Source organism: Triticum urartu, chromosome 4A (genome assembly GCF_056163025.1).
Source record: "Triticum urartu cultivar PI428250 chromosome 4A, HENAU_Tu73, whole genome shotgun sequence".
NCBI lineage: Eukaryota > Viridiplantae > Streptophyta > Magnoliopsida > Poales > Poaceae > Triticum > Triticum urartu.
This window is the reverse complement of record NC_141876.1, coordinates 194,692,000-194,719,829: the sequence shown is the minus strand read 5'-3', so window position 1 is coordinate 194,719,829 and position 27,830 is coordinate 194,692,000. Positions and strand designations below refer to the sequence as shown.

Sequence of the window (27,830 nt, the reverse complement as noted above, 5' to 3'; positions counted from 1 at the left end):
TTCTCTGAGTGTTGGTCCAACCTAGAGCACCGTGCGGGGCCGTCCCTTGGCAACTTGGGTTACGTTGGCTCCCGTACGCTTAGCTTATCCGGTGTGCCCTGAGAACGAGATATGTGCAGCTCCTATCGGGATTTGTCGGCACAGCGGGCGGTGTTGCTGGACTTGTTTTACCATTGTCGGAGTTGTCTTGAATTACCGAGATACCGAGTCTGATCGGAACGTCTTGGGAGGAGGTCTATTCCTTCGTTGACCGTGAGAGCTTGTCATGGGCTAAGTTGGGACTCCCCTGCAGGGATTGAACTTTCGAAAGCCGTGCCCGCGGTTATGGGCAGATGGGAATTTGTTAATGTCAGGTTGTAGATAACTTGAACCTTAATTAATTAAAATGAATCAACTGAGTGTGTTACCGTGATGGCCTCTTCTCGGCGGAGTCCGGGAAGTGGACACGGTGTTGGAGTAATGTTTGCGCAGGTTGCTCTCTAGTTTCACGCTCGCGCTTTGCCTCCTCTTCTCGCTCTCTTTTGCTAATAAGTTAGCCACCATACTTACTAGTCGCTTGCTGCAGTTCCACTTATTTTTACCTTGCCATACCTATAAGCTTAAATAGTCTTGATCACGAGGGTGCGAGATTGCTGAGTCTCTGTGGCTCACAGATTACTATTACACCAGATGCAGGGCCTGATGATTCCGCTCCAGGAGACGCGTATGAGCTCAAGTGGAAGTTCGACGAAGACTCTCAACGTTACTATGTTTCCTTTCCCGATGATCAGTAGTGGTGCCCAGTTGGGGGTGATTGGGACCGTGTCGCATGTTGGGTTCTGTTTTATTTTGGCGCCGTAGTCAGGCCATGAGTGTTTGAATGATGTAATGTTATTTATGTACTTGATTGACGTGGCGAGTGTAAGCCAACTATGTTATCTCCCCTTTATTATTATCATGGGATGTTGTGAAGATTGCCTAACTTGCGACATATGCCTTCAATGCGATTATGCCTCTAAGTCGTGCCTCGACACGTGGGAGCTAGTCGCATCGAGGGTGTGACAACGTGGGTGTCCTGATGGCGCCACCAATGGACGCCGCGAACTGCAGGATCTCCTCCATGGAGATGGTGACCAGGCCCGGGTGGTCCTGCGACCCCTGAGAGAGACAAACAGAGCTGAAAGTAAACAGAGCTGAAAGTGGTTTGACAAACAGAGCAGAAATTCAAAATTAGATATGCATCTGATGCCCTGCATATGGTCTCTCTGAAAACTGAAATGGCAGAATGGTGGGTGCGTCTGATACCTTGAAGAGGTGGTCTTTGGCGGCGGCGGCGGCGACGGGCCCGGATGCGCGGGGCCGACGGCGAGCACCACTCCGGCGAGTTCGGCGGTGAGCTCCTCCACCTTTTTGAACACGGTGAGCTCCTCCACCTTAAGCGCGTAGCCGTCCGTGGAGTGGAGAAGGTGCACCCGTGCTTTCTAGTGCTCAGGTCAATGGCGTCCATGGAGGGGGCGAGCTTCGTGGTCCAAGTCGAGGAGTTGGTCGACTCCGGACAGTGGTCTCCAAAAATTGAACCTTGAAGGGTGGTAGCAGAGGGGAACGATGCGGCGGGCGAAGGGGAGGGAAACGAGGCGCAGGCATGGGGTACCGGGGAGGGGGGAGCGGCGTGGGGCGGTGGGAGGGGGAGCAAGGCAGCGGGGCCGTGGGCGGGGGCGGGCACGACCAAATCAGCTGGCGTCGAAGAAGAGTGGGGAAGGAGAGAGAGGACCGCGGGTTTGGTCAGGAAAACAACAAGGGATAAATTGTAAAAACAGCGCTACGACATGTTTTTCGGGATGGAGGGAGTAATTTTTAATGTAGAATCAAGTGCCGCGTGCAATTGCCACATGCCTGGTGGGCCCGCACACAGACATCGCCCACCGCGATTCTGCCAGCCAGCACGACCACCACTGATGCTGCAAAGCAGTGCCACGGCAACGACCGCTGTAAGCCATTCCTGCGAGGAGTGATGCATCCTGGAGGGCGGCACCTACCACCACCACCGCACCCTGGCGCAACATGCGACATGTTGAAAAGCAGAGGGGCACCACGGCATCTCTGCTGCATCTGTCACCACAACATCCGCCATGTTGCAAATCGCCGGCATGGCAGGAGTAGCGGCGATGCTCCAAAGCAGCATTGATGGCGCTTCGCAACTTCTGATTTCCAATTCACATACAACAATACCTCCGAATGAGTCGGCTGAAGTGTAGCACATGCCTTGAAGTAAAGAAGCATGATGTAAAACATGTCAGATTGGAAATGTAAATTCAATTCAGTGCATATGTCAATTCAAACTGCCATGACGACACAGAGAAATACCAGTAGCAAACTTAACAAAAAAGAAAATTTATCAAGGTTGGTAAAATTAATCAAAATTAACAAAAAAAAGCATTTTTTACCAAATTCCTAAACTGATTGATCTGAAGCCTAGTATAGTACTACTGCCAAGTGCATCCAACCATGGAGCACTGAACAAAGACATGTAGCAGTAAACAGATTACATAATCTAGTAGAAATTGACTCATGGAGCACAAGGATCAACACAAGGAAATGTGTGAGAAAAAGTTAAGAGATAGGTAATATGTGAGATCGTAAGGCATTATTACCCCTCATCAGTACCAAGGAAGAAGAAAAAACTGAAGGACCTAGAACAACAACACCTGCACTCTCTTCTTACTGGTTGCTAATGAGTGTTAATTTTGCACATGCTTTCTTTTATCAACTAGCCACGGCACAGCCAGACGAGCAGCAACTGTAAATATATGCATGTGTATGTCCTCTGATGACAAAAAGGGCATCCTACTGCAGAGTAGTACTCAAAGTTCATGTAGCAGCAAGTTGTGATGCTGATTGATTGGTTTTTTGTTTTTTGCAAATGGGCAATCTTACAATTTCTTTTACCTTTAGTGCCGTTGCCATCTTAAGTTCAGGTATGCTACAATTCCGTATGCATAAATTCTGAACATTCCCTATCATAACTTGGCCACTGTAAAGAAAAGCATGCATATATAGCTGACCAACAGATATCATCTACTCCCTCTGTCTCATAATATAAGAGTGTTTTTACACCACACTAGTGTAAAAAAACATTCTTATATTATGGGAAGGAGGGCGTAGTAGACATGAAAAAACGGCAAAGAATCTTGTCGATATAAAAATCTAACTAGATGTGAAGTGGAAAACATTGCCTTCTTTCATGAATGAAAGTATGATCACTCCATGGCCAATTTGATCTTCATTGTACAATTTACCCTCTGCATTTATCATTTATTTTCAAGTGTAATTTTAATAGGGACATGCTTAGGATTAATATGTCCACTAATTACTAGAGAAAACATCAAGATGTAACCTATTGTATCCCAGACTTTTATTGTATTGTGATGCGGAAAGCACAAGAAAATAGTATTGGCTTCTATACTGTTGGTGATGCCCAGATAAGTGCTTATGCACTGATTTGCCTCCTAATAACAGATAAATTATCCAATAACGTTGCATGGAAATTAAGAAACTTGTGCTAATCTAATAACACGATACTGACAAAGAAACAAGTATTCTCTCCATCCCAAAATAAGAGTTCATTTTTGACACTATGTTAATGTAAAAAATGATCTTTTATTTTGGGACGGAGGGAGTATGATTGATGTCCAAATGACATGTTACAGGAACCTGTCTAAATCTACTTGTATGATTTTGGACCGAACCAAGAGAAGATAGTATACTTGCACGTTCCAACAATTAAAGATCAACATGATAGAAATATTGGGAATTTCACAACAAGCATCAACACTCTGGATCATGAATCCATGGAAAAGAAGATTAGGGAACTGGATTAGTTACCCGTGGTGTCTGGTGGAGGCTGCCGGACTAGAGATCTCGTGCAGACGACCAGTACAGGAGAACGAGATGCTGCCGACCAGTACAGGAGAACGAGATGCCGCCGACCAATACAGGAGAAAGACGACACCGGCGAGCAGCTGTCCAGTACAGGAGAAAGACGACACCGGCGAGCAGCTGTCCAGTACAGGGGCCCAAGGCAGAGAGGAGCGCCGGCGAGACTGAGATCTAGAGAGCAGCGGTGGCGTCAGGGTCGACGGCGATGGGGCGGTGGCGACGGCGTCGGCGGCGATGCAGCCCAGTGGCCATGGATGGACGGAGGAACCCTAGAGTGTCCGGATTTGGCTGCTTCAAGCTGTCCGCGAACTCCTCCATGAGTGGGAACCACAACAGAATAAGCGGCTGCGGCGGGGAATCCATCGAAGCACGAAAATCCAGAGGGAAACTCACCGGTAGCCTGGCTCCAGCAGGAACTCCATGCCATCGGCATCCAGCGCCGCTCCGCCGCGCCCGCCATTACCGTGAGGTACCTCCCACCAGCGCTCGATCTCATTGCTCGTCAAACCGCCCCGTCCCGAAGCCCTCGACATGTTTCCCAGACGGATCAGTACAAGTTCTGAGCCACGGCTCAGACGCCCGTACGTTCTGTGCCCACGAATGCGCTACTGTTCGCTGCCGTATTCCACTGCACACCCATTTTCCCACACTCCGCGTCAGATGCGTCAGAGCGAATTTTGAGTATCCCAAGCCACGAACAGACGCCGACGATTTCGGGTGCATCTGGGCTCGGGCACCAAATCGCCGCGTCCGCGTAAAACTAACACACTTGAATAGATTTAGCATGATTGCTGCAATCCCAACTTTTTCATGGTTGTCGAGCATAGCAAATGAAAATAACGCCTCAAACCTATTAGGTACTCACCAACTTCTCTCATCACAAAATATTTGACGCTTGTGAGTAAATTAAAAAGTTGTCACTACCACAGGGATAGGCCCGACATCAAAGAGTTTCTTTTTCACTTTCCTAACAAAAAGCAACATATACTTGCTAACTCAGTTCAACAACGGCATTAAGCTACACTAATCCCCTACAATTTACAGCTAGCAGAGCAGACTATGATATCCTACAGTTTAGAAAAAGCTCACGTATCTATCTTTTTTGAAGAAGTAGCTCTTCAAAATTGAGTAGTCGCCTAAATACTGAATTGTTTTTTATGCTTTCAGAGCCGGTGACTAGCTAATTCCCCCTGTTGTCTAATTTCTGGGCACATTGGCCTATTGGCATGATAAAGACAGAGTGACTTTTCTCTATTACAGGTACACATACAGTAGAAGGATTTTGGTTCTCTACTTTATTGTCTAAAGCCAAGAAGGAATAATAAAAATAATATTTGATCAAAGCTGTTGCAACTTCTCTAGCAAATTTCGATGAAGATTATCTACTGTTATTGTCTAAAACCAAGAAGGAATAATGAAAATAATATTTGATCAAGGCTGTTGCAACTCCTCTAGCAAATTTCCGTGAAGTTCTGCTAAGCTGGTATAACATGCAATCTTACTATATGTATTATCACAGCCAACAGTAATGCACATCTTCAGCCAAATAACTACAGAGGCGTAGAGTGAAACCATATAGTACCTGTGACCGCAACAACAATCTTTTTTTGCTGGAACTATTTTTCTTATGGGACCGGCCAAAACTTTTGTTGCGACCTGGCGACAGCAGGCCATTGTTTTTGCTGGAAATGGCGACTTTTTTCCTGTAAACATACATTTGTTTTGTTGGAAGAAAATATAAATAGAGCATTAACTAACAGCAAGGCTATTGGATCTTGAGACCAAAATAGTCAATTAAATAAGGAGAAGGTCAAAGGAACTACTGCTATTTAAAAACAGAGGCATGCTCTGTTGATCAAATCAGTAGGGTTTTTTTTAACTGAAAAGGCCTTTCCATTAAGCAAAAACCCTAGATAAATCATTATTCATGCACCTTGCCAATTAGCACAAATAAAGATGCAAATTGTCCCAGAGAGTTAGAAGACCCCAAAAAATTTAATCCGCACATGGTGCACTCATACATAAGAGAAGACCCCAGCACAGAGCTCAAGCCATGCAATTCAAGTTATTAAAATACTAATTAGTTATTGTATCTAGACGGACAGTCTTATGTAAAAACGCTTAAATGATATGGAGTAGTTTGCAAGGAGTATATACATACTATATTTTCAAAACAGATATATACAACTATTCTCAGAGTATATACCTATGACACTGGAAATAACGATCAGTGTATACTCATTATCAGAAAGGAGTATATGGTGTGCTTTCTTTTCAAATGATAGTATACTACTTTTCACAAAGGGGTATAGAAGAGAGGGCTATCTTCCATATGATATTTCAGTATCGATCAGCAGTATATGTTTCTTTCTGTCTTGTCGTACATATACTTCACTGATGAGGAGAAAGTATACACCAAAAAAATTGAGTACTGAACCAAGGGAAACCTATGAGGACAAGCATGCATGCATCCGGTTAGAAAAAGTAAAAATGATAAAAAGTAGTATATACCTGAACAAAAGTAGTACATAGTGTATTATCTGAAGAAGTAAGAAGAATGATTTTGAAATACTCATGACAATTAAATTGACAGACACAAACAGGTATATACTTTTATATTTAGCTTTCGTTTCTCTGTCACAACAGCTGTTCTTCCTATATAAAAAATTAGCTACCATTATCACCTTTGATTGCTACTTCCAAAATAGTCAAGTAATGCCATCACCATGATATTAGTTTATCTTTTCTTATATTTTTCTGTCATACAGCAGTTGTTCTTCCTAGATAAAAATTTAGCTAGCTTTATCTCCTTTGATCGCTACTTGTAATTATTGTCTTTCCTGAAGATCATCTTGTAATGAGTACATGTGGTGTACCTCAGGTCACACAAAGTTCCGGTGAACGGTCGAGTACGAGCAGACGGATTATCGGCGAAAGTCATTGGTGTACAGCCACGCGATGTCGGAAACTTGAGGCACAACGATAAGCCAAAAAACTGCATATTATCCCAGAGAGTTAGAACGCAAAAAATTATTCAACCTTGCATTAGAATCCAAAGGGTTCAGTGATGTGTGCCTCTCTCTCTGCTCTCTCTATCTCTTTGCTCTCTGTTCCTCTCCTATTTTATTTTTTTAAACCAAAATACAACACAAGAGAACATATGATATACGTCCATGCCGTCGTGAAAATGACAAGGCTCTATTTTGAATTGACACATTGCTATGAGTCCAAACTAACTAAGGTCTCACCAATTCTGGGATTTAGAAATTGGAAGCACCTTATATATCTGTTCTATGTTGCAAAAACACCACTGCTTCATTTGACAGGACTAAAACACTTAGTCGTAGAGAGAAAAGGCTGCCAAACCTGAGAACTAAACCACAGCCTCCATGGATGAAAGTGGAATTGGACAGTCGCCTTAAGTGCTGGGGCAGCCGGGAGGTACTGCCCCTAGCTTGTGCCCATAGCTCAAACATACTGGCTTTTGTGTTCTCAATGTTGCCTTGTAACTCACATGCACCTGCCGGTCAGAAAAATATTTGCTAATATCAAGAACTGAATCCACAAAGACTGGTTGAACCAACAATTGAGTCAGTGATGAAGTAGATTACCAAAAGAACAAAGAAGAGAACATGTATAGCATTTCTGGAGCATGTGTTTAACAGTACAAACATGGTCTTTTAAAGATTATTCATGCCTCCCCAGCTAGCCGATAAACATCTAATGAACGTTCAAAACGGGTGTGGATGACCCTGGGTACACGAGATGTGTAAGACCTAAAAAACAACAATACAGAGTATATTGTAAATTCCATCAGAATTTGATTCCACCCAAGAAAAAATTCACAGCTATGTTCATTTCAGAAGAAAAATAATAAGAACATCCAAGTGTCCATTTAAATTTTGGGAAGATGACAGTTGCTGGCATCGGATCAGCCAGGAGGAGGCACGTGAGGACGTGATCGTACTGGTCGCCGAGGCACAGGACGGCGGCCAGGATCTCCTCTTGCACGATACACTCATCTTCCTGCTGCCTCAATAGTTCAGTATGGTGCCAAAGACAACATCTCCTCTTGCTCTCCATTCTCTAGGCTAATATAATCAATCAGAATATACAGAACATGAGTAGTATATGAACGAAGACTTTCATATTAGTGATGGATGGAACACCAAAGTAACAAAAAAAACAGAAAATTACCTCCTGTCTGTTGGGTCAATTGACCGAACAGCTGGCGTGCAGCTGTGCAGATAGCCGCTGAATCTAGAGAAGGCGATGGACGTCGCGGCTGGAAGTTGCAATGGCATGGAGGTGGGTGTTGTGTACCTCCTGCAGCACCGGCCAGAGGTCGGGGAGAGGCCGAAAGTCGGAGAGGAAGGTTTTCCATGCCAGAAGCCAGAGAGGAGGGCGGGCTGTGCTGGACATTGGGAAGGAAATAGGAGATCGAGCTGGTGGTGCGGGGGGTGGGCCTGGCCCGGGGGGAGCGCCGCCAGTGGTAGGGCCGCCTCGCCATCACGGCATCCGCTCCGCACGGCCGCGCATGGCGGCGGTGGCGGCACTGTACCCATACGCGAGGAGGAGAGCCCGTGCTCCTGCCTGGGTGTGTGTGTTTCTCTGTTTTGCACTTACAGCTGTCACACACACACTTACAGCTGTCACACGCACGCACTCACGCTTGGCACAGCCAACTGGCAGTCACGCGGTGGTGCCTTGCACCGCCGCGGTGACATTCTCCCCTCCTTGAGAACGCCCTTCTTCTACTGTTGCGTCGTCTTCCCAGATGCTTGCGTGCGGGTATCGTCGGCGGAGCACGTCGTAATCTTCCCAGATGATCATCGGAGGAAATGTGTCCCAGGCTATTTGTAGTTGAACCACGGGTGTGCTGCCTTTCTTCATCATTCTGCAATCAAGTATCTTCACTGGTATTGTCTCCTGAGTGGACAGATCCGTAGTGACCGGAAGTTCAGAGAACACCGGACTGTAGTTGGGGGTGAAAGGCTTCAACTGCGAGACGTGAAACACAGGATGGATTTTACTGTCGGTAGGGAGGTCCAGTTTGTATGCTGTAGGTCCAATTCTGGCGATGACAGGGAAAGGGCCAAAGAACTTGAACGCCAGCTTTGGGTAGGGGCGGCTCGCCATAGACTTCTGAACATATGGTTGCAGTTTCAGAAGAACCCGCTCCCCGACCTGAAACGCCCGCTCTGTTCGATTCAGATCCGCGAACTTCTTGTGCTTGACTTGCGCGCGTGCCAGATGTGCATGCAAGTTTTCCTGATACAAAGACCAGTCCCACTGCTCCCCGTCCGGCAAGGCTGGTTGGGATGCCGGCCAGGTGGCCATGCTCCCTTCGTTGGCTTCGACTCCGTACAGCGCTTTGAAGGGAGAGCAACCCAGTGAGGAATGAAAGGAGGAATTGTACCAGAATTCAGCAGCGGGAAGCCAACGGCGCCATTGCTTGGGAGTGTCGTGCACGGCACAGCGCAAGTACATCTCCATGCACTGATTGACACGCTCGCTCTGGCCATCCGTCTGGGGGTGGTATGCTGTGGAGTAGAGGAGCTTGGTGCCCGCGCCGGCAAGTAGTTCGCGCCACAGCGCACTGGTGAAGATCTTGTCGCGGTCGCTGACGATGGACTTGGGAATGACGTGGAGCTTGACAACGTTGTCCCAGAACACGCATGCCACCTGTGTTGCCGTGAACGGGTGCCGCAAGGGCACGAAGTGAGCGAACTTGGTGAAACGGTCAACCACCACCATGATTGTATCGTAGCCTTCTGACGTTTGCAGTCCCTCAACAAAATCCATGGTCAGCTCCTGCCAGGGTGCGGAGGGGATCGGTAGAGGTGCCAGTTTGCCCGCAGGCTTGCGAAGTTCATGCTTGGCTTGCTGACAAACCTGGCACTGGCGCACGAACTCGTCGGCATCTTGTTTCAGTCCTTTCCACTCAAACACCTTCTTGACTCGGTGGTAGGTGGCCGTTGCTCCGGAGTGGCCTCCTACGGCGCTGTCATGCATCGCGCTGATGAGCTTTGTGCGTAGAGCGGTGTTTGCGCTGATCCACAGTCGGCCCTGACGCCGAATGAGGCCCCGGTACAGCTCGTACTCGTCATCATCTGGGCTGTGCAGCGCAAGCTGTTGCAGTCGTTCTTGCGCGTCTGGATCAGTGGCGTAGGAATTGGCCACTTCCTGGATCCACGCGGGCTGACACAGAGACAGGGCGTTGGCGCTAAAGTGGCTGCCCACGCGGGAGAGCGCGTCTGTAGCTCCATTGTCGATGTCGCGCTTATACTGAAACTTGAACTGCGGTCCAACCAGCTTTGACATGGCACGGCGCTGGACGTCAGTCACCAGCTGCTGATCGCCGAGAGAGCACAAACTTTTGTGATCTGTGAGGATTGTGAACGGCCCGCATTGAAGATAAGCACGCCACTTGTCCACCGCCATCATAACTGCCAGGAACTCCTTCTCATATGTTGACAATTTCTGGTTCTTCACTCCCAACGCTTTGCTGTAGTAAGCGATGGGGTGGCCTTCTTGTACCGGCACTGCTCCAATCCCCGTGTCGCAAGCGTCCGTCTCAATCACGAAGGGCTTGTCGAAGTCTGGGAGGGCGAGCACTGCCGTGGTCACCATCGCCTGCTTGAGTGTGTCGAAGGCGTGTTGCACAGTCTCTGGCCACTCGAAACCCTTCTTGGTGAGCTGCAGTGTGAGGGGCTTTGCAATGATCCCGTAGTGGGGCACAAACTTGCGATAGTAGCCAGTGAGCCCCAAGAATGTGCGCAACTCTGTTGCATTTGTTGGTGTAGGCCACTGAGCCATGGCTTCTGTCTTCTCTACATCTGTTGCGACACCTTCCTTGGAGATGACGTGGCCAAGGTAATCGATGTGGTCTTGGGCGAAGGAACACTTCGACATCTTGGCATAGAGCTGGTGCTCGCGGAGCAGGCTCAGGATGAGCCGGAGATGCTCCAGGTGCTCTTCCCACGTCTCACTGAAAAACAGAATGTCGTCAAGAAAAATTATGACAAACTTACGGGTATACTTGGCGAAGATCGCGTTCATCAGGCATTGAAATGTTGCAGGCGCATTTGTCAGGCCGAACGGCATCACGCGAAACTGAAAATGCCCGTGGTGGGTTTTGAATGCAGTCTTGTGTTCGTCCTCTTCCAACATTCGGATTTGGTGATACCCTGCCTGCAGATCGAGCTTGGAGAAGAAGGCAGCACCGGCTAGCTCGTCGAGGAGCTCATCCACGATCGGCAACGGAAACTTGTTCTTCACTGTGATGTCGTTCAGGCGCCGGTAGTCGACACAGAACCGCCATGTCCCATCCTTTTTCTTCACTAACAGCTAGGGCTGGACCAAAAGCTCGTAGCTCGCGAGCTTAATGAGCGCTCGATAGTTCGGCTCGTTAAGCTCGTAGCTCGCTTCTTAATGAACAGAGCCAATCATTGATTTTAGCTCGTTAATATTAACGAGTTTAACGAGCGAGCTAACGAGTTTCACGAGTAGCTCGTTAAGCTCGTTTGTAACAACACAATACATATTTTTATCTGACGTGACAAACTTTTTGTAGCACCTCAACCCATCTATTTATCTAATCGACATATGAGGCAACAAACTACTTCATTTCTTTTTATAGTCACCATATTTCATCTTGAAAACCATACCTAGACATTCAGCATGTATATGGTAACACATTATAATCTGTTAACAAGCGCTCGCGAGCGCTCACGAGCTTAACGAGCTTCAAACGAGCCGAGCCGAGCAGAGTTTTCTGCTCGTTAATCTTAACGAGCTTAACGAGCCGAGCCTTAACGAGCGCGAGCTTAACGAGTACGAGCTTAACAAGCCGAGCTGCTCGTTAGTCCACCCCTACTAACAGCACCGGAGCAGCGTACGGACTGACAGAGTGTGTGATCACGCCGGCATCGAGCATTTCCTTCACTTGGCGCTCTATTTCATCTTTCTGCAGTGGCGAGTAACGGTAGGGTCGAGTGTTTGTAGGCTGAGCTCCTTCTTCCAGTGTGATTGCATGATCGTACTGCCTATGAGGGGGCAGACCAGTAGGCGTGGTGAAGACATCAGCAAACTCCTCCAATAAGTCGTTGATCGGCGTCTGCGAAGGAATGCGCGACTTGGGTCTGGGGGGTTGCATTTCCACCATGGCCATAGCCCAGATGTCATTACCTGCGATCAGCTTGCAGAGCTCGGCCGGCTGAACGGCCGTGAGCGTTGGTGTTGTCTTGGGTCGAACACCTTGCAGGGTGACCAACTCGCTGTCGTGGAGGAAGGAGATGAACTTCTCTTGCCAATGACATGTCATTGGGCTGTTTTTCTCCAGCCAATCCATGCCTAGAATGCCGTCGTAGGCGCCGGTGTCGAGCTCGTACATCGGCGTTGAAAATGTATGGCCCTGCATCCACCACTTGAGCTCTGGGACTTGGCGCGAGCAGGTGAGGCGATCGCCGTTCGCCACATGCACGTCCAGGATAGCGATCTCCTGGGTCTCAGCGCCGACACGTTCGACGAAGGATTTGTTGACGAAGCTGTGCGTGCTTCCAGAGTCCAGCAGCAACAGCATCACCTGGTTGCCCACCAGGGCGCGGAGACGAATGGTGTTGGGCGCTTCCGAGCCGTCCGGCGCGTGTGCAGAGATGGTGCAGCACTCTGGAGGGGGAACGGCATGCTCCGGAGCGTCGGGCAAGTCGAGAGCGTGCACGGCGTCATCAATGAGCACCTCGCCAAACGCGCCAACCTGGATCGTAAGCAGCTGCGCTTGCGGATTGCAGCGGTGCTCATGGCTGTACCGGTCGCCGCACTTGAAGCAGAGACCGTTGGCGCGACGAAATTCTTTGAGTTGGCGCTCGCGCGCGTAGTCGTCGGGCTGTTGGCGCGGCGCGGCGCCGGGCGTGCTGGTGGCGCTGGAGGTGGGCGGCCTTGGGGTTGTGGTCGCGGCCGCGCTCGTGGCGTGATCAACTCCTCTTCTTGGATGCGAGCAAGGATGGACGCGCGCGTGATGCTGGTGGGGGCTTGAAGACACACCGCGGTGCGCAGTTCGTCCTTGAGGCCCAACAAGAACTGTGTGATGAAGAACTTTGGGGACAGCGACGGGTCGAGCGCCAGGAGGTGGTACATGTGGCTGCCGAACACCTGGCGGTACTCGCTGGCGGTGCCGCTCTGCCGGAGTTGGAGAAGCTTGTGCATCTCCAGCTCGAACTCGTCAACACCGAATTCCTCGATGATCGCTGCGCGGAACACCTCCCAGCCCAGGCCACTGTGTGTTTGACGAAATGGCTGCAGCCAGTGAGCCGCCTGGCCCTCGATGTACAGCATCGTTGTGGTCACCCAGCTCGACGGCGGTACGCGGTAGAGGTCGAAGTAGGCGCGGCAGCGATCCAGCCAGAGGTACGGCGCCGTGCCGTCGAAGCGCAGAAAATCGTGCTTGGGCGGCTTGATGTAGGTGTCGTGGTGTTGGTAGAGATGCGGCTCGCTCTGCTGTTGGTGCGGCGCCTGAAGCAGAGGCGGGCGCTGATCGGGGAGGCGTGGGGACGGTGGCGGTCCCTGCTGTTGCTGGTGGACCGGTGGAGGGCGTAGAGGGGGTGGAGGTGGGGACGGGTTGAGGACGTCGCCCCGTCCCGATCCGCGCGGCGACGGCGATCTCTCGAGCGCCTTGCGCGTCTCGTCGACGTCGGCCTGGGTGAGATCCACTTGCTTGGACAGCGCCCGCAGATCTTGTGCGACCTGCGCGTTGAAGGCGGCCTGAACCTCGAGTCGCTTCTCGCTGTCGGCCTTCTGCTCATCGAGACGCGAGAGGACAGTCTCCATGAGCGCCTTGAGCGTGCTGGTGTTGTCGTCCATGGCGGACAGCAGCTGTCTCGTCTGAACCGAGGGTTTGGACGGCGCCATTGTTCCGCTCCGAGCCGATCCAACCCCGCCGGGTATTTTGGGCGATTTGCCGGAGCAACTCGCACCCGCGGCGGTGGGTGTTACGGATCAAGGCCAAGAGATTGTGGAAGCAGCGGAGAAATTTTTTAGCAGGATTCGGTGCCTCTGATAACCAAATGTCACGCCCCGATCTAGATCAGGGAGGACCAGCGACGGTAGGTGAGGGAAAGGGGGATGAGGTTGGCTTGAGAAAGGGGTGAGCGAGAGAGAGAGAGAGAGAGAGAGAGAAAGGTGGGAGAGAATATCAGTTTACTGAAATGACAGCCCGTTTGCTACAATGCTCTCGCGGGGTTAAGTACCCCACGTCCCCTCTGGCTCACTCCGGCCACACACACACTTACAGCTGTCACATGTACGCACTCACGCTTGGCACAGCCAACTGGCAGTCACGCGGTGGTGCCTTGCACTACCGCGGTGACATAGGGCCGCCTCGCCATCACGGCATCCGCTCCGCACGGCCGCGCATGGCGGCGGTGGCGGCACTGTACCCATACGCGAGGAGGAGAGCCCGTGCTCCTGCCTGGGTGTGTGTGTTTCTCTGTTTTGCACTTAAAGTAACGTGGAGACCTCGCCCTCCTTCGGTTCAGCTCGCCGTCATCCTCCCGTCGCTCGCCGGCGAGATCACCACGACACCGCTCGCTCTCCTTTTAGCTCTCTGCACAATGCCTCCTCCCGGCCAACCTCGTGTGCGCGCTGCATGCCGCTTCATACACCGTGGTGGCCACCTTGCTACCGTCCCGGCGAGCCTCCCGACAGCTGCTGCCGGCCTCTCCACTCTCCCCCGCGCCTGGCTACCCTCCGCCTCACCCCTCCTCTGATCAAAGGAGCTCTGGCGTTTTCTCAATTAAAAAGGACTGTGGGTTGAATATACCAAAACACAGGGTCTCTTTTGAATAAAGGAAACATTTTCTACATATCCTCTATAGAAAGGACTGTGAGTTGAATACAGAAAAAGGCAAGGACGTTTCTATAAAATTGCGGCGACGGTGAACCCAACAAACCCAACCTGTGCTTTATTATTACTAGTAAACATGCCCGTGCGTTGCAACGGGAAACAAATTCACGCACGGTCTTAGCTACTCGTCTGTGTTTCCTCTTCGCCTTCCTCTTTGCCATCCACTCATGAATCAATTCCAAGATGACGAGACATAGCAAAAGGAATTTGTGCGTTACCAAGGATAATTATTTTTGTATAGATATACTGAAGAGGAGCGTGCACAAAAAAACAGTGCCATCTCAAATAGTAAAAAAATCTTAAAATAATAATAATAATAATATGGATCAATGGATCAAAAATTGGAGAAATGCACCTTTATTAGGTTGGAAAAAGGCTTGTGCGTTGAAATGAGAGAAGATCACACACTCTAGCCCTGATAATAGCCTCGAGACTTTCCCTCCTTAGTGACGCAAGCTTTTATTTGGCGTATCTCTGGAGAGGAGTGCATCGGTGACAAGCGACAAATGGATGACCAATGAAGACGTAGCGGCATATGTCACGCACTACACACATCTTGTACATCTCCTCCACAGGACGATGGCATAATGCCCACCCATCTGCTGCTACCGCCGCAGCCAACCCACACATCTTCCTCCTGCTAGAACGAACATCGAGCACAAGGAAGACGTGGGAAAAAAATTATTGTCATCTCAATGGACCACCGATCTTGTACAAATGCAGCAAAAATTTAAAGTAGCTTCATGGGGGTATTTATTCTCCTTTCACGAACCCATATAAATATAAGCCGATAAAGAAACAAAAAATAAGTGTCATAATTCGTAAGCAAATGGTAGATGGTAGATCATATATGCACTTATTATAAATGTGCGAATATATTAGGATGAGTGGCAGATACACTTATACAGACATTGCATTTGCATTTTAGACCTTACTATAAATATAAGCCTTCGAATAAAAAATAAATTGTTTTTTTGGTCTAGATTTAGATTTAAAACGCCATATATTTTAATACACATGCAATATATGGGGCATGAGTTGGCAATTAGTTCATCCTCTTAGTATGCATTTTATTCATCTCATCCATGTTCCTAGAAGTAATTTTTATTAAATTATAAAATAATAAAGTACACATATATGAATTCCATGAGTGATCTATCATGTTTTTAGCTCAAGCACGTAGACCCATCTTGACTTATCTCTTCCAAGCATCCGACCTTATGTCTTCACTTGGATGTACACGATAGCTGACCAGCTAAAAAAATTCAAATGGCAGATAAAAAAATCACATGGATGGAGGAAGTATGCGGGAGGTGCCCTCATGTGTCGTACGTCGAGCCACATTGTTTGTTGCTCGCCTGCTCCTCCTCCTCACTTCCCTAGCGCCGATTCAAGCACATCCGGCGAGCCCTTGGTCGAGGGATCTCCTCCTCTTCACTTCCCACTCTTCTCTTCCCCGGAGCCACAAGCATGTTCCTGCTCCTCCTCTTCACCCCCCCTCCCTTTCTTTCTTGAGTTCTCCTTTTTTACGGTGCAGCGATATACCACCAAGACCCACATTTTACCCTCGTTTGTTTATTCTTGAGGCTGCTTGTTTTCTCATTCAAGTTGGGCGTATATAAATTGATGGTCTTTGATGAAAAAAGGCGATGTGGGACAAAAGGAAAATCATGGGTTTGAACTCCCTAACCATTGTCAGCTACTCCCTCTGTTTCATATTAGTTGTCGCTTAAACGGATGTATCTAATATTGAAATACATCTACATACATTCATTTCAGAGACAACTAATATGAAACGGAGGGAGTATTTTATAGGCTCCCGAATCAATTCAATGAAAAAACCATCCTAGCCCAACTCGGTCCGCGGCTCCGTGCACCTCGCCCTCATCCCTGAATAAGATATGGTTCATTTAAAGTCAAACCTTTGTTTTTATCAAAGCCAGTCAATAGTTTGCATGGCCAGCGCAACCCAGTAACATCTGGGAGACCAAGGTTCGAGTTCAGCGCCCAGCAATAGAGTTTTTTTAATTGGTGGGATGGGCTGGTTCGTGCGTTCGCTACAGCCTAGCCTGGGCGAACATACACCATCGTGAGCCTATACGGAAAAATAGCACCACCTCGGGCAAACCATATGAAACAAACTGAAAACATAAAGTTACGGAAAGAAGCGTATTGTAACAATGAATCCATGAAGTCAATCCGTACTTTATTATTAGGGAAAAATGACCGTGCGATGAAACGGGAGAATAAAACATCATATACCCATAACCAATAAACATGTATAGATCAAGTCTCTCTCTCCCGGATCCATGTCTTATATTTTAACATGTTATCCTATAAGACTCATTTTATTCGTGTTGTTGTTTATCCTCCTGTCCGTCCTCGTCAATGGTGGTTGTAGTGGTCACCGAACATGGTCAATCATCTCAAGGCGGTGAGCACGTCCAACAATAGAGTTTTTTTAATTGGTGGCATGGCCAGCGCAACCCAGTAACATCTGGGAGACCAAGGTTCGAGTTCAGCGCCCAGCAATAGAGTTTTTTTAATTGGTGGGATGGGCTGGTTCGTGCGTTCGCTACAGCCTAGCCTGGGCGAACATACACCATCGTGAGCCTATACGGAAAAATAGCACCACCTCGGGCAAACCATATGAAACAAACTGAAAACATAAAGTTACGGAAAGAAGCGTATTGTAACAATGAATCCATGAAGTCAATCCGTGCTTTATTATTAGGGAAAAATGACCGTGCGATGAAACGGGAGAATAAAACATCATATACCCATAACCAATAAACATGTATAGATCAAGTCTCTCTCTCCCGGATCCATGTCTTATATTTTAACATGTTATCCTATAAGACTCATTTTATTCGTGTTGTTGTTTATCCTCCTGTCCGTCCTCGTCAATGGTGGTTGTAGTGGTCACCGAACATGGTCAATCATCTCAAGGCGGTGAGCACGTCCAACAATAGAGTTTTTTTAATTGGTGGCATGGCCAGCGCAACCCAGTAACATCTGGGAGACCAAGGTTCGAGTTCAGCGCCCAGCAATAGAGTTTTTTTAATTGGTGGGATGGGCTGGTTCGTGCGTTCGCTACAGCCTAGCCTGGGCGAACATACACCATCGTGAGCCTATACGGAAAAATAGCACCACCTCGGGCAAACCATATGAAACAAACTGAAAACATAAAGTTACGGAAAGAAGCGTATTGTAACAATGAATCCATGAAGTCAATCCGTGCTTTATTATTAGGGAAAAATGACCGTGCGATGAAACGGGAGAATAAAACATCATATACCCATAACCAATAAACATGTATAGATCAAGTCTCTCTCTCCCGGATCCATGTCTTATATTTTAACATGTTATCCTATAAGACTCATTTTATTCGTGTTGTTGTTTATCCTCCTGTCCGTCCTCGTCAATGGTGGTTGTAGTGGTCACCGAACATGGTCAATCATCTCAAGGCGGTGAGCACGTCCAACAATAGAGTTTTTTTAATTGGTGGCATGGCCAGCGCAACCCAGTAACATCTGGGAGACCAAGGTTCGAGTTCAGCGCCCAGCAATAGAGTTTTTTTAATTGGTGGGATGGGCTGGTTCGTGCGTTCGCTACAGCCTAGCCTGGGCGAACATACACCATCGTGAGCCTATACGGAAAAATAGCACCACCTCGGGCAAACCATATGAAACAAACTGAAAACATAAAGTTACGGAAAGAAGCGTATTGTAACAATGAATCCATGAAGTCAATCCGTGCTTTATTATTAGGGAAAAATGACCGTGCGATGAAACGGGAGAATAAAACATCATATACCCATAACCAATAAACATGTATAGATCAAGTCTCTCTCTCCCGGATCCATGTCTTATATTTTAACATGTTATCCTATAAGACTCATTTTATTCGTGTTGTTGTTTATCCTCCTGTCCGTCCTCGTCAATGGTGGTTGTAGTGGTCACCGAACATGGTCAATCATCTCAAGGCGGTGAGCACGTCCAACACACGGCACATGTGTCGCTTAACCGCGCTAGCGCAAGAGAATGTTTAAAATTTAAAATAATGTCGTCGAGTTGGATGAACCATGCCAGAGCAAGAAAATGTTTTAAACTTAAAACATAGTCAAGCTGAGAAAAAAACATATCAACCTAAAGGGGTCAATCACCCTAAGGGAAGTGTTGAATTAGAAATAATAATAAAACTCATATTCTTTCGTTTTGTTTCCCTTTCCCTGCGAGAGAGGCGGAACCGAAGGCGACCCGGCTACCACCGTCCTCCGCCAGCGACTCGAGGGGTTCCTCCTCTCTCTGGCAGCCGCTCCGACGACGGCGGGAGAAGGGGGAACCTCACCTTCTTATCGATGGCGTGTAGTTAGGTTAGGGCTAGGTTTTCTTCTTTCACCAGTTTCTGTATTGACGGTTATGGTGGTGGCGGCGTCGTAAATCTGCTTCGGATTCGATTCCACTGGGTTGTTGTGAGGCGGTCGACGGCGAATTTGGTAGTAAGCTAACCAATTGAGGCTGGTGCGGCGGCGGTGCCGATCTCGAGGTGGAACTTTTTCTTTTTTGCTTTGGGTCCGCCGTCATGGTGACGCGTGCTCCGGCCTCAACATGGGGGCATGGAGCTCTAGTAGGAGCGTGGTGACTCCGGAGGTTTTCTTCTTTCACCAGTTTCTGTATTGACGGTTATGGTGGTGGCGGCGTGGTAAATCTACTTCGGATTCGATTCCAGTGGGTTGCTGTGAGGCGGTCGGCGGCGAATTTGGTAGTAAGCTAACCAATCGAGGTTGGTGCGGCGGCTGTGCCGATCTCAAGGTGGAACTTTTTCTTCTTTGCTTTGGGCCCACCGTCATGGTGACGCGTGCTCCGGCCTCAACATGGGGGCATGGGGCTCTAGTAGGAGCGTGGTGGGAGCGTGGTGACTTCGGATTTATAGGTTCTCGTGGGTGGCGGCGCTTCATCATCATCGTTCAACAAACCGACGCAAGTGGCGGCGTAGTTCTGATTTGGCTTTTTAAGTATGAATGGCATCATCATGCACGTACATGTCTCAAAGTATATGGTGTGCTCCTCTTTTATTTAATTATTAGCTAGCCACTTGATCGATTCTCTCTCTCTAGCCGCGTCCCTTTTCATCGGCTTAATTAAAGCAGTTATTAGCTAGCCTCCCCGTGGATATTGCTAGCCCGTCCACGGCCGCCTGAGCACTGTCTGGCCTTCGGCACCTTGCGCGACGTTTAAGGCCGGAGGCGCCATGCCTCGTCCTACCCGGCAACCAGCGAGTGGCGTGCTCCCGGCCATCGAGAGCACCCCCTGCCTCTCCACGCGAGGCGGCACCAGCCGGGCGTGGCTCGTGCTCGTGGTGGTGCCGGCCGGGTGGCTGATGTTCCCGTCGTTTTCCCACGTCGCCTCATGAATGCCTGCTTTTTCTCTTGCTGTTTTTCCACGTCTCAGGTGCCGCGTGATTGCTAGTTTTCTAGAGGTATATTAACTGGTCTAGGTGGATGTGAAAGACCGATGTGGTACTTTTAAATATGTGAAGCCATTGATGTGACTCATGTATAGGCAGGTATTTTAGCAGGGATCAGGATGTACGAAATATTGCGTGTGCTTCTTTCGGCCAAGGCCCAGCCAGAAGCACAAGGCCCAGCCGGACGTACAAGCATAGGGAGGCAGCGTATTTTCTGGCGGACGGATGAAGGTTTTAGTACCACCTCGGATATGTGTTAAATCCAAACTGAAAGCATAAAATCACGGGAAGAAGCGTATTGTGACGGTGAACCCACGGAGTCAATCCGTGCTTTATTATTAGGGAGAGAAGAGACTAGCAAAAGTGCCCGTGCGTTGCAACGGGAGAAATAAATTATCACCCCTAGCGCCCCATCCCTGTTACCACTTCTTTTTTTTTGTCATCATTGTCGGTAACGATGTCCACTACACGGCGAACATTCCACCTAAGCTTGGAACCAATAAGGAATTGCATCACCTGCATGGACAGACCAGCGAACGGTCACGTTTGAGATCCCGGCCACATGACCCACATATGCGCAATCAAATACTTGTGCCTTGTGTTTATGTTATCTGGATTTTACATCATAATAGTTTAGTACCAATTCGTGTAGGACACAAACAAAAACTAAATTCATTTTTATTTTAAAATGATCAACACTTTTTTGTAGGGTAACACGATCAATGCCAAAAACACTGGAGGTTGTGGGTTTGATTCCAGTAACGGTCAACTATTTTTTGCCTTATCTCCTAAAAGGGGTGGTGGGTTTGATTTGTTGGGCCAGGTCGCACGGACATACTGGGAGGGCACCGATTCTTTTTACTGGTGGAACGTTACGTGGGCGAACGTGGCAGAGGCCAAGTGGCCCAAGACAAACGATTGGTAGAATAGCCTAGCTCCGTATGAGAAAACACCATGGACATACGAAATGGGAGGACCAATAATATTATACCTCCATTTATATATTAAAAGTACTATATATGCCTGTGGATTAGAACGGTTGAAACAATTGACATAAATTTAGTGAGGATTGTATGTGCAAACATAATGTTCAATGTGCTACAAATTTGGCGCAAATTTAGTAAAGATTATAAGAGCAAGGAAAACATAATGGAAGAAAAAATGACATGAATTTAGTGAGGATTAAAAAATGCCACATCATTTTTACTCATAAGATGGCATGCCAACCTGCCATTGATTCCCGCACCTCCTGTTAATTAGTTTTTCTTTCTCTTTCTTTCCTTATATTATGATGCCCACATAATTACCGCCCATTTCTTCCTCTCTCTTTCTCCTTCCTTCTTTATTTCTCATGCAATTTTTTTCCTTTTTTGCTAGACCTGCTAATTACTCTTGGGATTAATATGGCGCCCACATAATTACCATCAATTTCCTTCTTTCCTTCCTTCTTTATTTCTTATTCAATACATATTACCTTTCTTGCCGGCTCCACATAATTACCATCTTCCTTCTTTATTTCTCATGCAAAGAATGTCTATTTCCTTTCTTTATTTCTTTGCTTAATTTCCAAAGCAGCTTCTTGATGCTTGACAACCTAAAAATTGTATATAAACTGGTAAAAATTAATGTAAAATAGCAAGGTGAGACTATTTGATAAGTAAACAAATATGAAAAACAACTTCCAGCCTGGTCCCTTGTACGCAGCAAAGGATCCGATGCAGGCAACATATATATGTACGGGTGACGGAGTAGAGAAGGCAAACGGATAGTAACGCATCCGCACTATCATGGACGTTACTGGAGGACGGCCAAGCGTCTCCCCATTATTGCATTGCGTCGCCACCGCCGGTGCGCCGAGTAGACCGATTAAAACGAGCAAAAACAGAAGAAAAGATCAGCAGGCGTGACGGTAAACACGGGCCTCGTGGCCGTTCAGGCCGTGTACAGCACGTTGGCTCGGTTCACCAGAAAGCCCCCAGATCATTCTGAGGAGCAGCGGCCCTTTTGACGTTGGCCCAGCTGGCTCATGTAGATCATGCAGCACACGAGGGCAACGGCGTTGTGCGGCATGCTAAAACGATCTGGTGCGTTCATGAGCCTGATCGGATGGTTAAGGGCGTCAAAACGCTGTGGGAGGCCGTAGCTAGCTGAGTTATACTATCGTAATAAGCCTTGATTTTTTTGAATATTTTATTTTCTTCGTACATCCGCCATATAGTAGATGACATCACACTATACCGTTAACACAAACCACAGAGAAAGAAAGAAAAACATGCCCATCACGACAGTGGGCCGCAGCACTCGTACATGCCCATCACGACCGTGGCCATTGATCTCGGCCCGAGTACGCCTGCCCTTTATTCTTAAGGTTCCGGACGCCCAAAATAGCAACCTTAGGAGCCTAGTCCAAGCGGTTTGCTGCGCTGCGATCAACATGGCAGACCAGGGATCAAATCCCAGCAGCGCCGGCCATTTTTTTGGCCCAGCCAAGGCCCAGCAAAATAGATAGAGCAAAAATTTAGTACCACCTCGAATATGTTTTAAAATCAAACTAAAAGCGTAAAATTATGGAAAGAAGCGTACTGTGACGGTGGACCCACGGAGTCAATCCGTGTTTTATTATTAGGGAAAGACTAGTATAAATGTGCCTGTGCGTTGCAACGAGAAAAACAAAATGATTTTGCAATGGAAGGAAAAAGCACTTGATTTTACAGTTTCATGTATTCTTTGTTTAGTATTTCAGTTACTGTACAAACAGGGGATCTAGGGAAATCAATTGGTCAAAGTAGAAAGTACTTTTACCGCTAGATCTAGGAAAATGCACTTATATGGACAATATGAACGTATTAGGAGAATAAATATTCTGACAATGAACTGTGGAGAAAAACAATGATGTCAAAACAACAATTTTTCCGCTAGATCCATAACCGTAGAAAAACATCCAATTGATCGTATCAATACTTCAATGAACTAACTGGGAAGTAGTATTACTTTAGAACTACATATATTCAAGATGATATCCTATACAAACATTTTTGTGACCGAAACCAAAAAAGTGTCAACATTTCCCAGATCCATAGACATAAGAACATAGTGGACTGATAACCACACACCTAATAATTTCCTGCACTTTAGTGTGGCATTTGCAAGATATTCGGCAGAAAGGATCATAAAGAGAGCTTAGCCATTCCACCTCTAGACAGTACAATTAGGTCTTTAGCTTTAGCTTAATAACCGAACTGCAAATGAAAACATGATACTCCTGATAATAGAAGAACATGCAACCTATTTGTCTAGAACCAAAGATAGAATTGTCACGGTGTACCGTGTACGCCAAAAGCTAGAGCTGGTGAGTGAAGAAAACCAGCAGGCGGCTATGATCAATGTCACTAAATTAAATAGTCCAAATCTTTGTTGTAGGTCCAAGTGGTGTCCAAAGCCTTTGAGAATCTGCAGTTGAGACTTGAGAATATACAACAAGAAGACACAGGTGCATGATACACCCAGGAAGAATTCAGCTTCAGAGTGGCACACTACAAACTGGGTACACAGGAAGAATTCAGCTTCAGAGTGGCACACTACAAACTGGGTACACAGGAAGAATTCAGCTTCAGAGTGGCACACTACAAACTGGGTTCACAAAAGACATGGAAGGTAGCTATATACTATAGTGAAAGCTACATCCAGGAAAAGAAAGTAGTATTCAGATTCAGATTGTCAAGGAAGAAAGGAAGACATAAACATTTGATGAAGATGCAATTTCTTGGTAGAAAGCAGGCACCTCCGCTTTGATCCTACGTGATTTCATCGCCAAAATGCATTCAATCTCGCTTCACAATCACTATAAACTGAGCTTGACTTGCAAACATACATTGATCTAGTTCCTAGTAGTTGTTTGTTTTGGTAAGATCTCCATAATCCGGCTTTAACCACCAATATTTTACTTGAATATATTTACTGAAATGTCATAAAACTATATATTGTGAAATCATGTTGAAGACAAAAGTTCGTATAGGATTCTTAAGTATCCAATCTTAATATCTTTATAGGTATACTGGTAGGTCAAATTTCATCCATACTGTACAAACAGGAGGACTACTAAAATCAATTGGCCAAAGTACATCTGCACTTTATAAAATGGAGAGTATGACTATATTAGGAGAATAAAGATGTAGACACTGAACTATGGAGAAAAACAATCTTGACTAAATATGACGAACTATTTGTGTGGACAAATACGGTGGAATTCTGTACAGCAAACCAAGTTTGACTCAAATCAAGTGCTTGGATGTATCACTCTTGCATCTTTTCACTCTCCTGCTCAAACATTAGCCTTACATATTCTCTCCAACCAAAATAAACAAAATTAGGAAATAATTAGTCACTAATAATATACTGAAAATTGACAGTAAAACAATCAACAAGTGTATTATGAAATTCCGATCCCTACAAAAATGGAGAGCAAACACGTAGCACCTCATCTCAAATATCAAACCTCTCTCAACGCCCAAGCTCCTCCCGAGGAGAGCCGCCGCCGTGCGCCACGTCTCCTGCGGTCCTGCCCGAGCCGTTCGCCTGCATCCTTTAGTGCGCGCATGTACCCACGGCCACGCGCCCTATCCTTTTCCTTCTTCTCTGCTCTCTCCCTTTTTGAATTCTTCTCTCTTGTAGGGAAGCAACTCCCATGACACTCGAGCTCCGTGGAATTGTACAGGCAAGTAGCTTAACAACACCGATGATACTGAATGTGCAAACTACAGGAGCACCAATATACAAGGATATTACTGTGAGAGGCGACTGTCCACAAATTCAACTCTAGTGTTAATAATTGTCACCCGTAGGAAATAAAGAGTTAAAAGCACCAGGAGTCCTAGAACTTGCTCTTAATGTGATGCTTTAGTCCTACAACTTGAAATTTGACCCTACCCAGTCCCTCAACTTGCATAAAATGTGGAAATTTGGTCCTAACGAATCAGAGAGCGCCATGTGGACCTGTGGGTGTATACCCGGTCAGCGTGTGCTCTTTTGTAAAGAGGCCCCTGGCGTTGCTGATAACCCCTTGTAACCCCGGTGAGCTGTTGCCAACTTCTGCGGCCCTAACTTGGTTTGCTAACAAAATAATAGATCAAGACAGCTCTTGTTTTTTCCCAAACAGCCACCAAGTCTCTTTTGCTATTTGATCAGAATTTTTTCTACAAGTACTGACTTTGACTCATACTATTCGTAAGAATTGTGGATTTTTTTCCAGCCCAAAAGATCTGTTGTGCATCATGTTTTTCTCACGTGTGTGCAGGAAAATAACGCCCATCAGGGCCAAAACAATTAAAGCCAGTCAAAAGAATCAGTAGAAATCTTGAAGGGGCAAGAGTGTATGACCCGAACACAGAAGCAGAAAGAGCAGGAAGATAAATAAAATCAAGCATGGCCACCACCTTCACGCTGCTCGGGGCAGCCTCGTCCCACGGCCCCGGCGCCGGCCTCGCCGCCGGAGATGACGGCCATCATGTGAGCTTGCACTGATCCCGCCTGCACGCGAGGAAGAGGCAGCTGTTCGTGCTCTGCTTGCTCAAGTACGGCTGCCTCGGCGACGGCGAGCCGGGGGAGGCGGGCGGCCGGAGCGCGGCGTCCCCGGTGTACTCAAGCCTCGCCGTCAGCCCCGCCGGCGACGCCGCCGTCGCCCTCGCTCTCGCCGTTCCCAAGATGGCCGCCATTGATAGGGTCGGAGGCAGCCGTTCGTGCTCTGCTTGCTCAAGTACGGCTGCCTCGGCGACGGCGAGCGGGGGGAGGCGGGCGGCCGGAGCGCGGCGTCCCCGGTGTACTCAAGCCTCACCGTCAGCCCCGCCGGCGACGCCGCCGTCGCCTTCGCTCTCGCCGTTCCCAAGATGGCCGCCATTGATAGGGTTGGGGGAAGCTTGACAGAACTGCAACGGGTGCTACCACTGCCAGAAGATCAGGAGGGCGCTGCTCCAGATGCAAGGTACGTAGTACGTCCTACGTTCTCTGAAGTTGCTCTCTGTCTTGCTCTGCGTTGTCTGAAACAAAATTGGCAGAGCTGGAGAGCCACCTGATCGACCGGAAGAATGGCCGGGTGAGCGTCTGGGGCGCCTTCAGCCCGCAGGACGTGGCCATCAAGATCAGGAAGCGGACCAACCGGCGCGTCGAAATACTAGAGCTCTGGGAGGCCGCAGGGCCGGGGGGCGGCGACGAGCAGGGCGTCGGCGGCGGGCAGATGCCCTGAAACCCACCTTCTATGCGCCGTCAGAGCACTCGAATCCTGCTCCCGTTAGCTTCTGTGCCTGAAACATTCAGAGGATTTACCCCTTCTTGTGTGCGAGCTTATAAATCATCATTTTGATCTGTACTCCTCATGGCCTGTTTTGAGTGACTTTACCACTTAGTTATTTCCCCACTGACGGCCTGCTTAATCTCGACTTCTTGCTAACCAGCATCATCCAAGCTACAAACAAGCTTTTTTTTTAGTTTACAAACAAGCTAGTCTGAATGTAAAGATCTTTTGCATTATTATGAACACCCCAAAGAGTGTAAAATTAATCAGGGTATCTACATCCAAAAAAGAGGAGTATACAGAATTATCTGTGGCTATTCTACAAATGTAACGCCTTGATCTGTACACCCCAAAGTGCTCATCTGTGCGGGTTGATTCACAGCAACGCCAGGGGCCTTTTCGCAAAAGAGCACGCGCTGACCGGGTATGCACCCACACGTCCACATGGCGCTCTCTGATTCGTCAGGACCAAATTTGCACATTTTATGCAAATTGAGGGACTGGGTAGGGTCAAATTTCAAGTTGTAGGACTAAAGCATCACATTGAGAGCAAGTTCTAGGACTCTTGGTGCTTTTAACTCTTTTTTTTCTCTCATGTACCGGTTCGTGTTGACTTGTTAGGAGGACTGCGGGTAGAATTAAAAAAAACATAAGGTCTTTTTTGAAAAACGCCGCGACGGTGAACCCGGAGACTCAATCCGTGCTTTATTATTACTAGCAAAAGGGCCCGTGCGTTGCAACGGGAAAAAAATAATCATAATCTTCAATTGCCATGATCACATTTTGCTGCATCACCGAGATACACTATCACCCGCAATTTCGTGAAATCTTGAATAATTTTTGAAATCATAAACATTTTTTAAAACTCGTAAACATTTTTCCAATTCATGAACACTTTTACAAATATACGGATATTTTCTAAAAGCAAGAACATTTTTTATATTTATGAACTTTTTATATTATTTTCTAACATTTTGTTTTAAATTATGAATATTTTTATAAACAATTTTCTTGAATAGGCGATCATTCCTAGAATTAACAAACATTTTTTTGGAAACTGGTGGAACAATTTTTTAAATTGACGAACATTTTTTTGATTTAACTGACATCTTTTGAAATGCATGATCATTTTTTGAATGAAAAAACATTTTATGAATGAATAAACTATTTTGTAAGTCACGAACATTTTTTGAATTTTTAGGATATTTACCATTTATGAACATTTTTTGCATTGACAAAATTTTGTTCAATTTTATT

At 47.2% G+C, this 27,830-nt stretch overlaps 2 protein-coding genes across 21 annotated transcripts; one reads left to right on the top strand and one right to left on the bottom strand.

The window, feature by feature from the left end:
- Positions 1-883: 883 nt before the first annotated feature.
- On the bottom strand, positions 884-8,554 carry LOC125551784 (uncharacterized). 20 transcript variants are annotated; one of them, XR_015600692.1, is made up of 7 exons: positions 8,113-8,318; positions 7,527-8,006; positions 6,122-7,435; positions 5,498-5,618; positions 3,862-4,543; positions 1,285-2,241; positions 888-1,137 (listed from the first exon to the last, which is right to left on the bottom strand). XR_015600692.1 is itself a non-coding variant. In XM_048715109.2 (3 exons), the coding sequence occupies exons 1-3, from the start codon at positions 8,423-8,425 to the stop codon at positions 6,853-6,855; spliced, it is 525 nt and encodes a 174-aa protein (XP_048571066.1). In that variant the 5' UTR covers positions 8,426-8,554; the 3' UTR covers positions 6,121-6,852. The 20 variants fall into 20 exon arrangements, 1 of the variants encoding a protein (XP_048571066.1); XR_015600697.1 differs by having other exon boundaries at positions 889-1,137; positions 3,862-4,675; positions 6,792-7,435; XR_015600695.1 differs by having other exon boundaries at positions 890-1,137; positions 6,792-7,435.
- A 17,154-nt stretch (positions 8,555-25,708) lies between these two features.
- On the top strand, positions 25,709-26,810 carry LOC125554773 (uncharacterized). Its single transcript, XM_048718199.2, has 4 exons — positions 25,709-25,792; positions 25,859-26,005; positions 26,207-26,264; positions 26,338-26,810. The coding sequence occupies exons 1-4, from the start codon at positions 25,709-25,711 to the stop codon at positions 26,523-26,525; spliced, it is 477 nt and encodes a 158-aa protein (XP_048574156.1). The 3' UTR covers positions 26,526-26,810.
- The last annotated feature ends 1,020 nt before the right edge of the window (positions 26,811-27,830 follow it).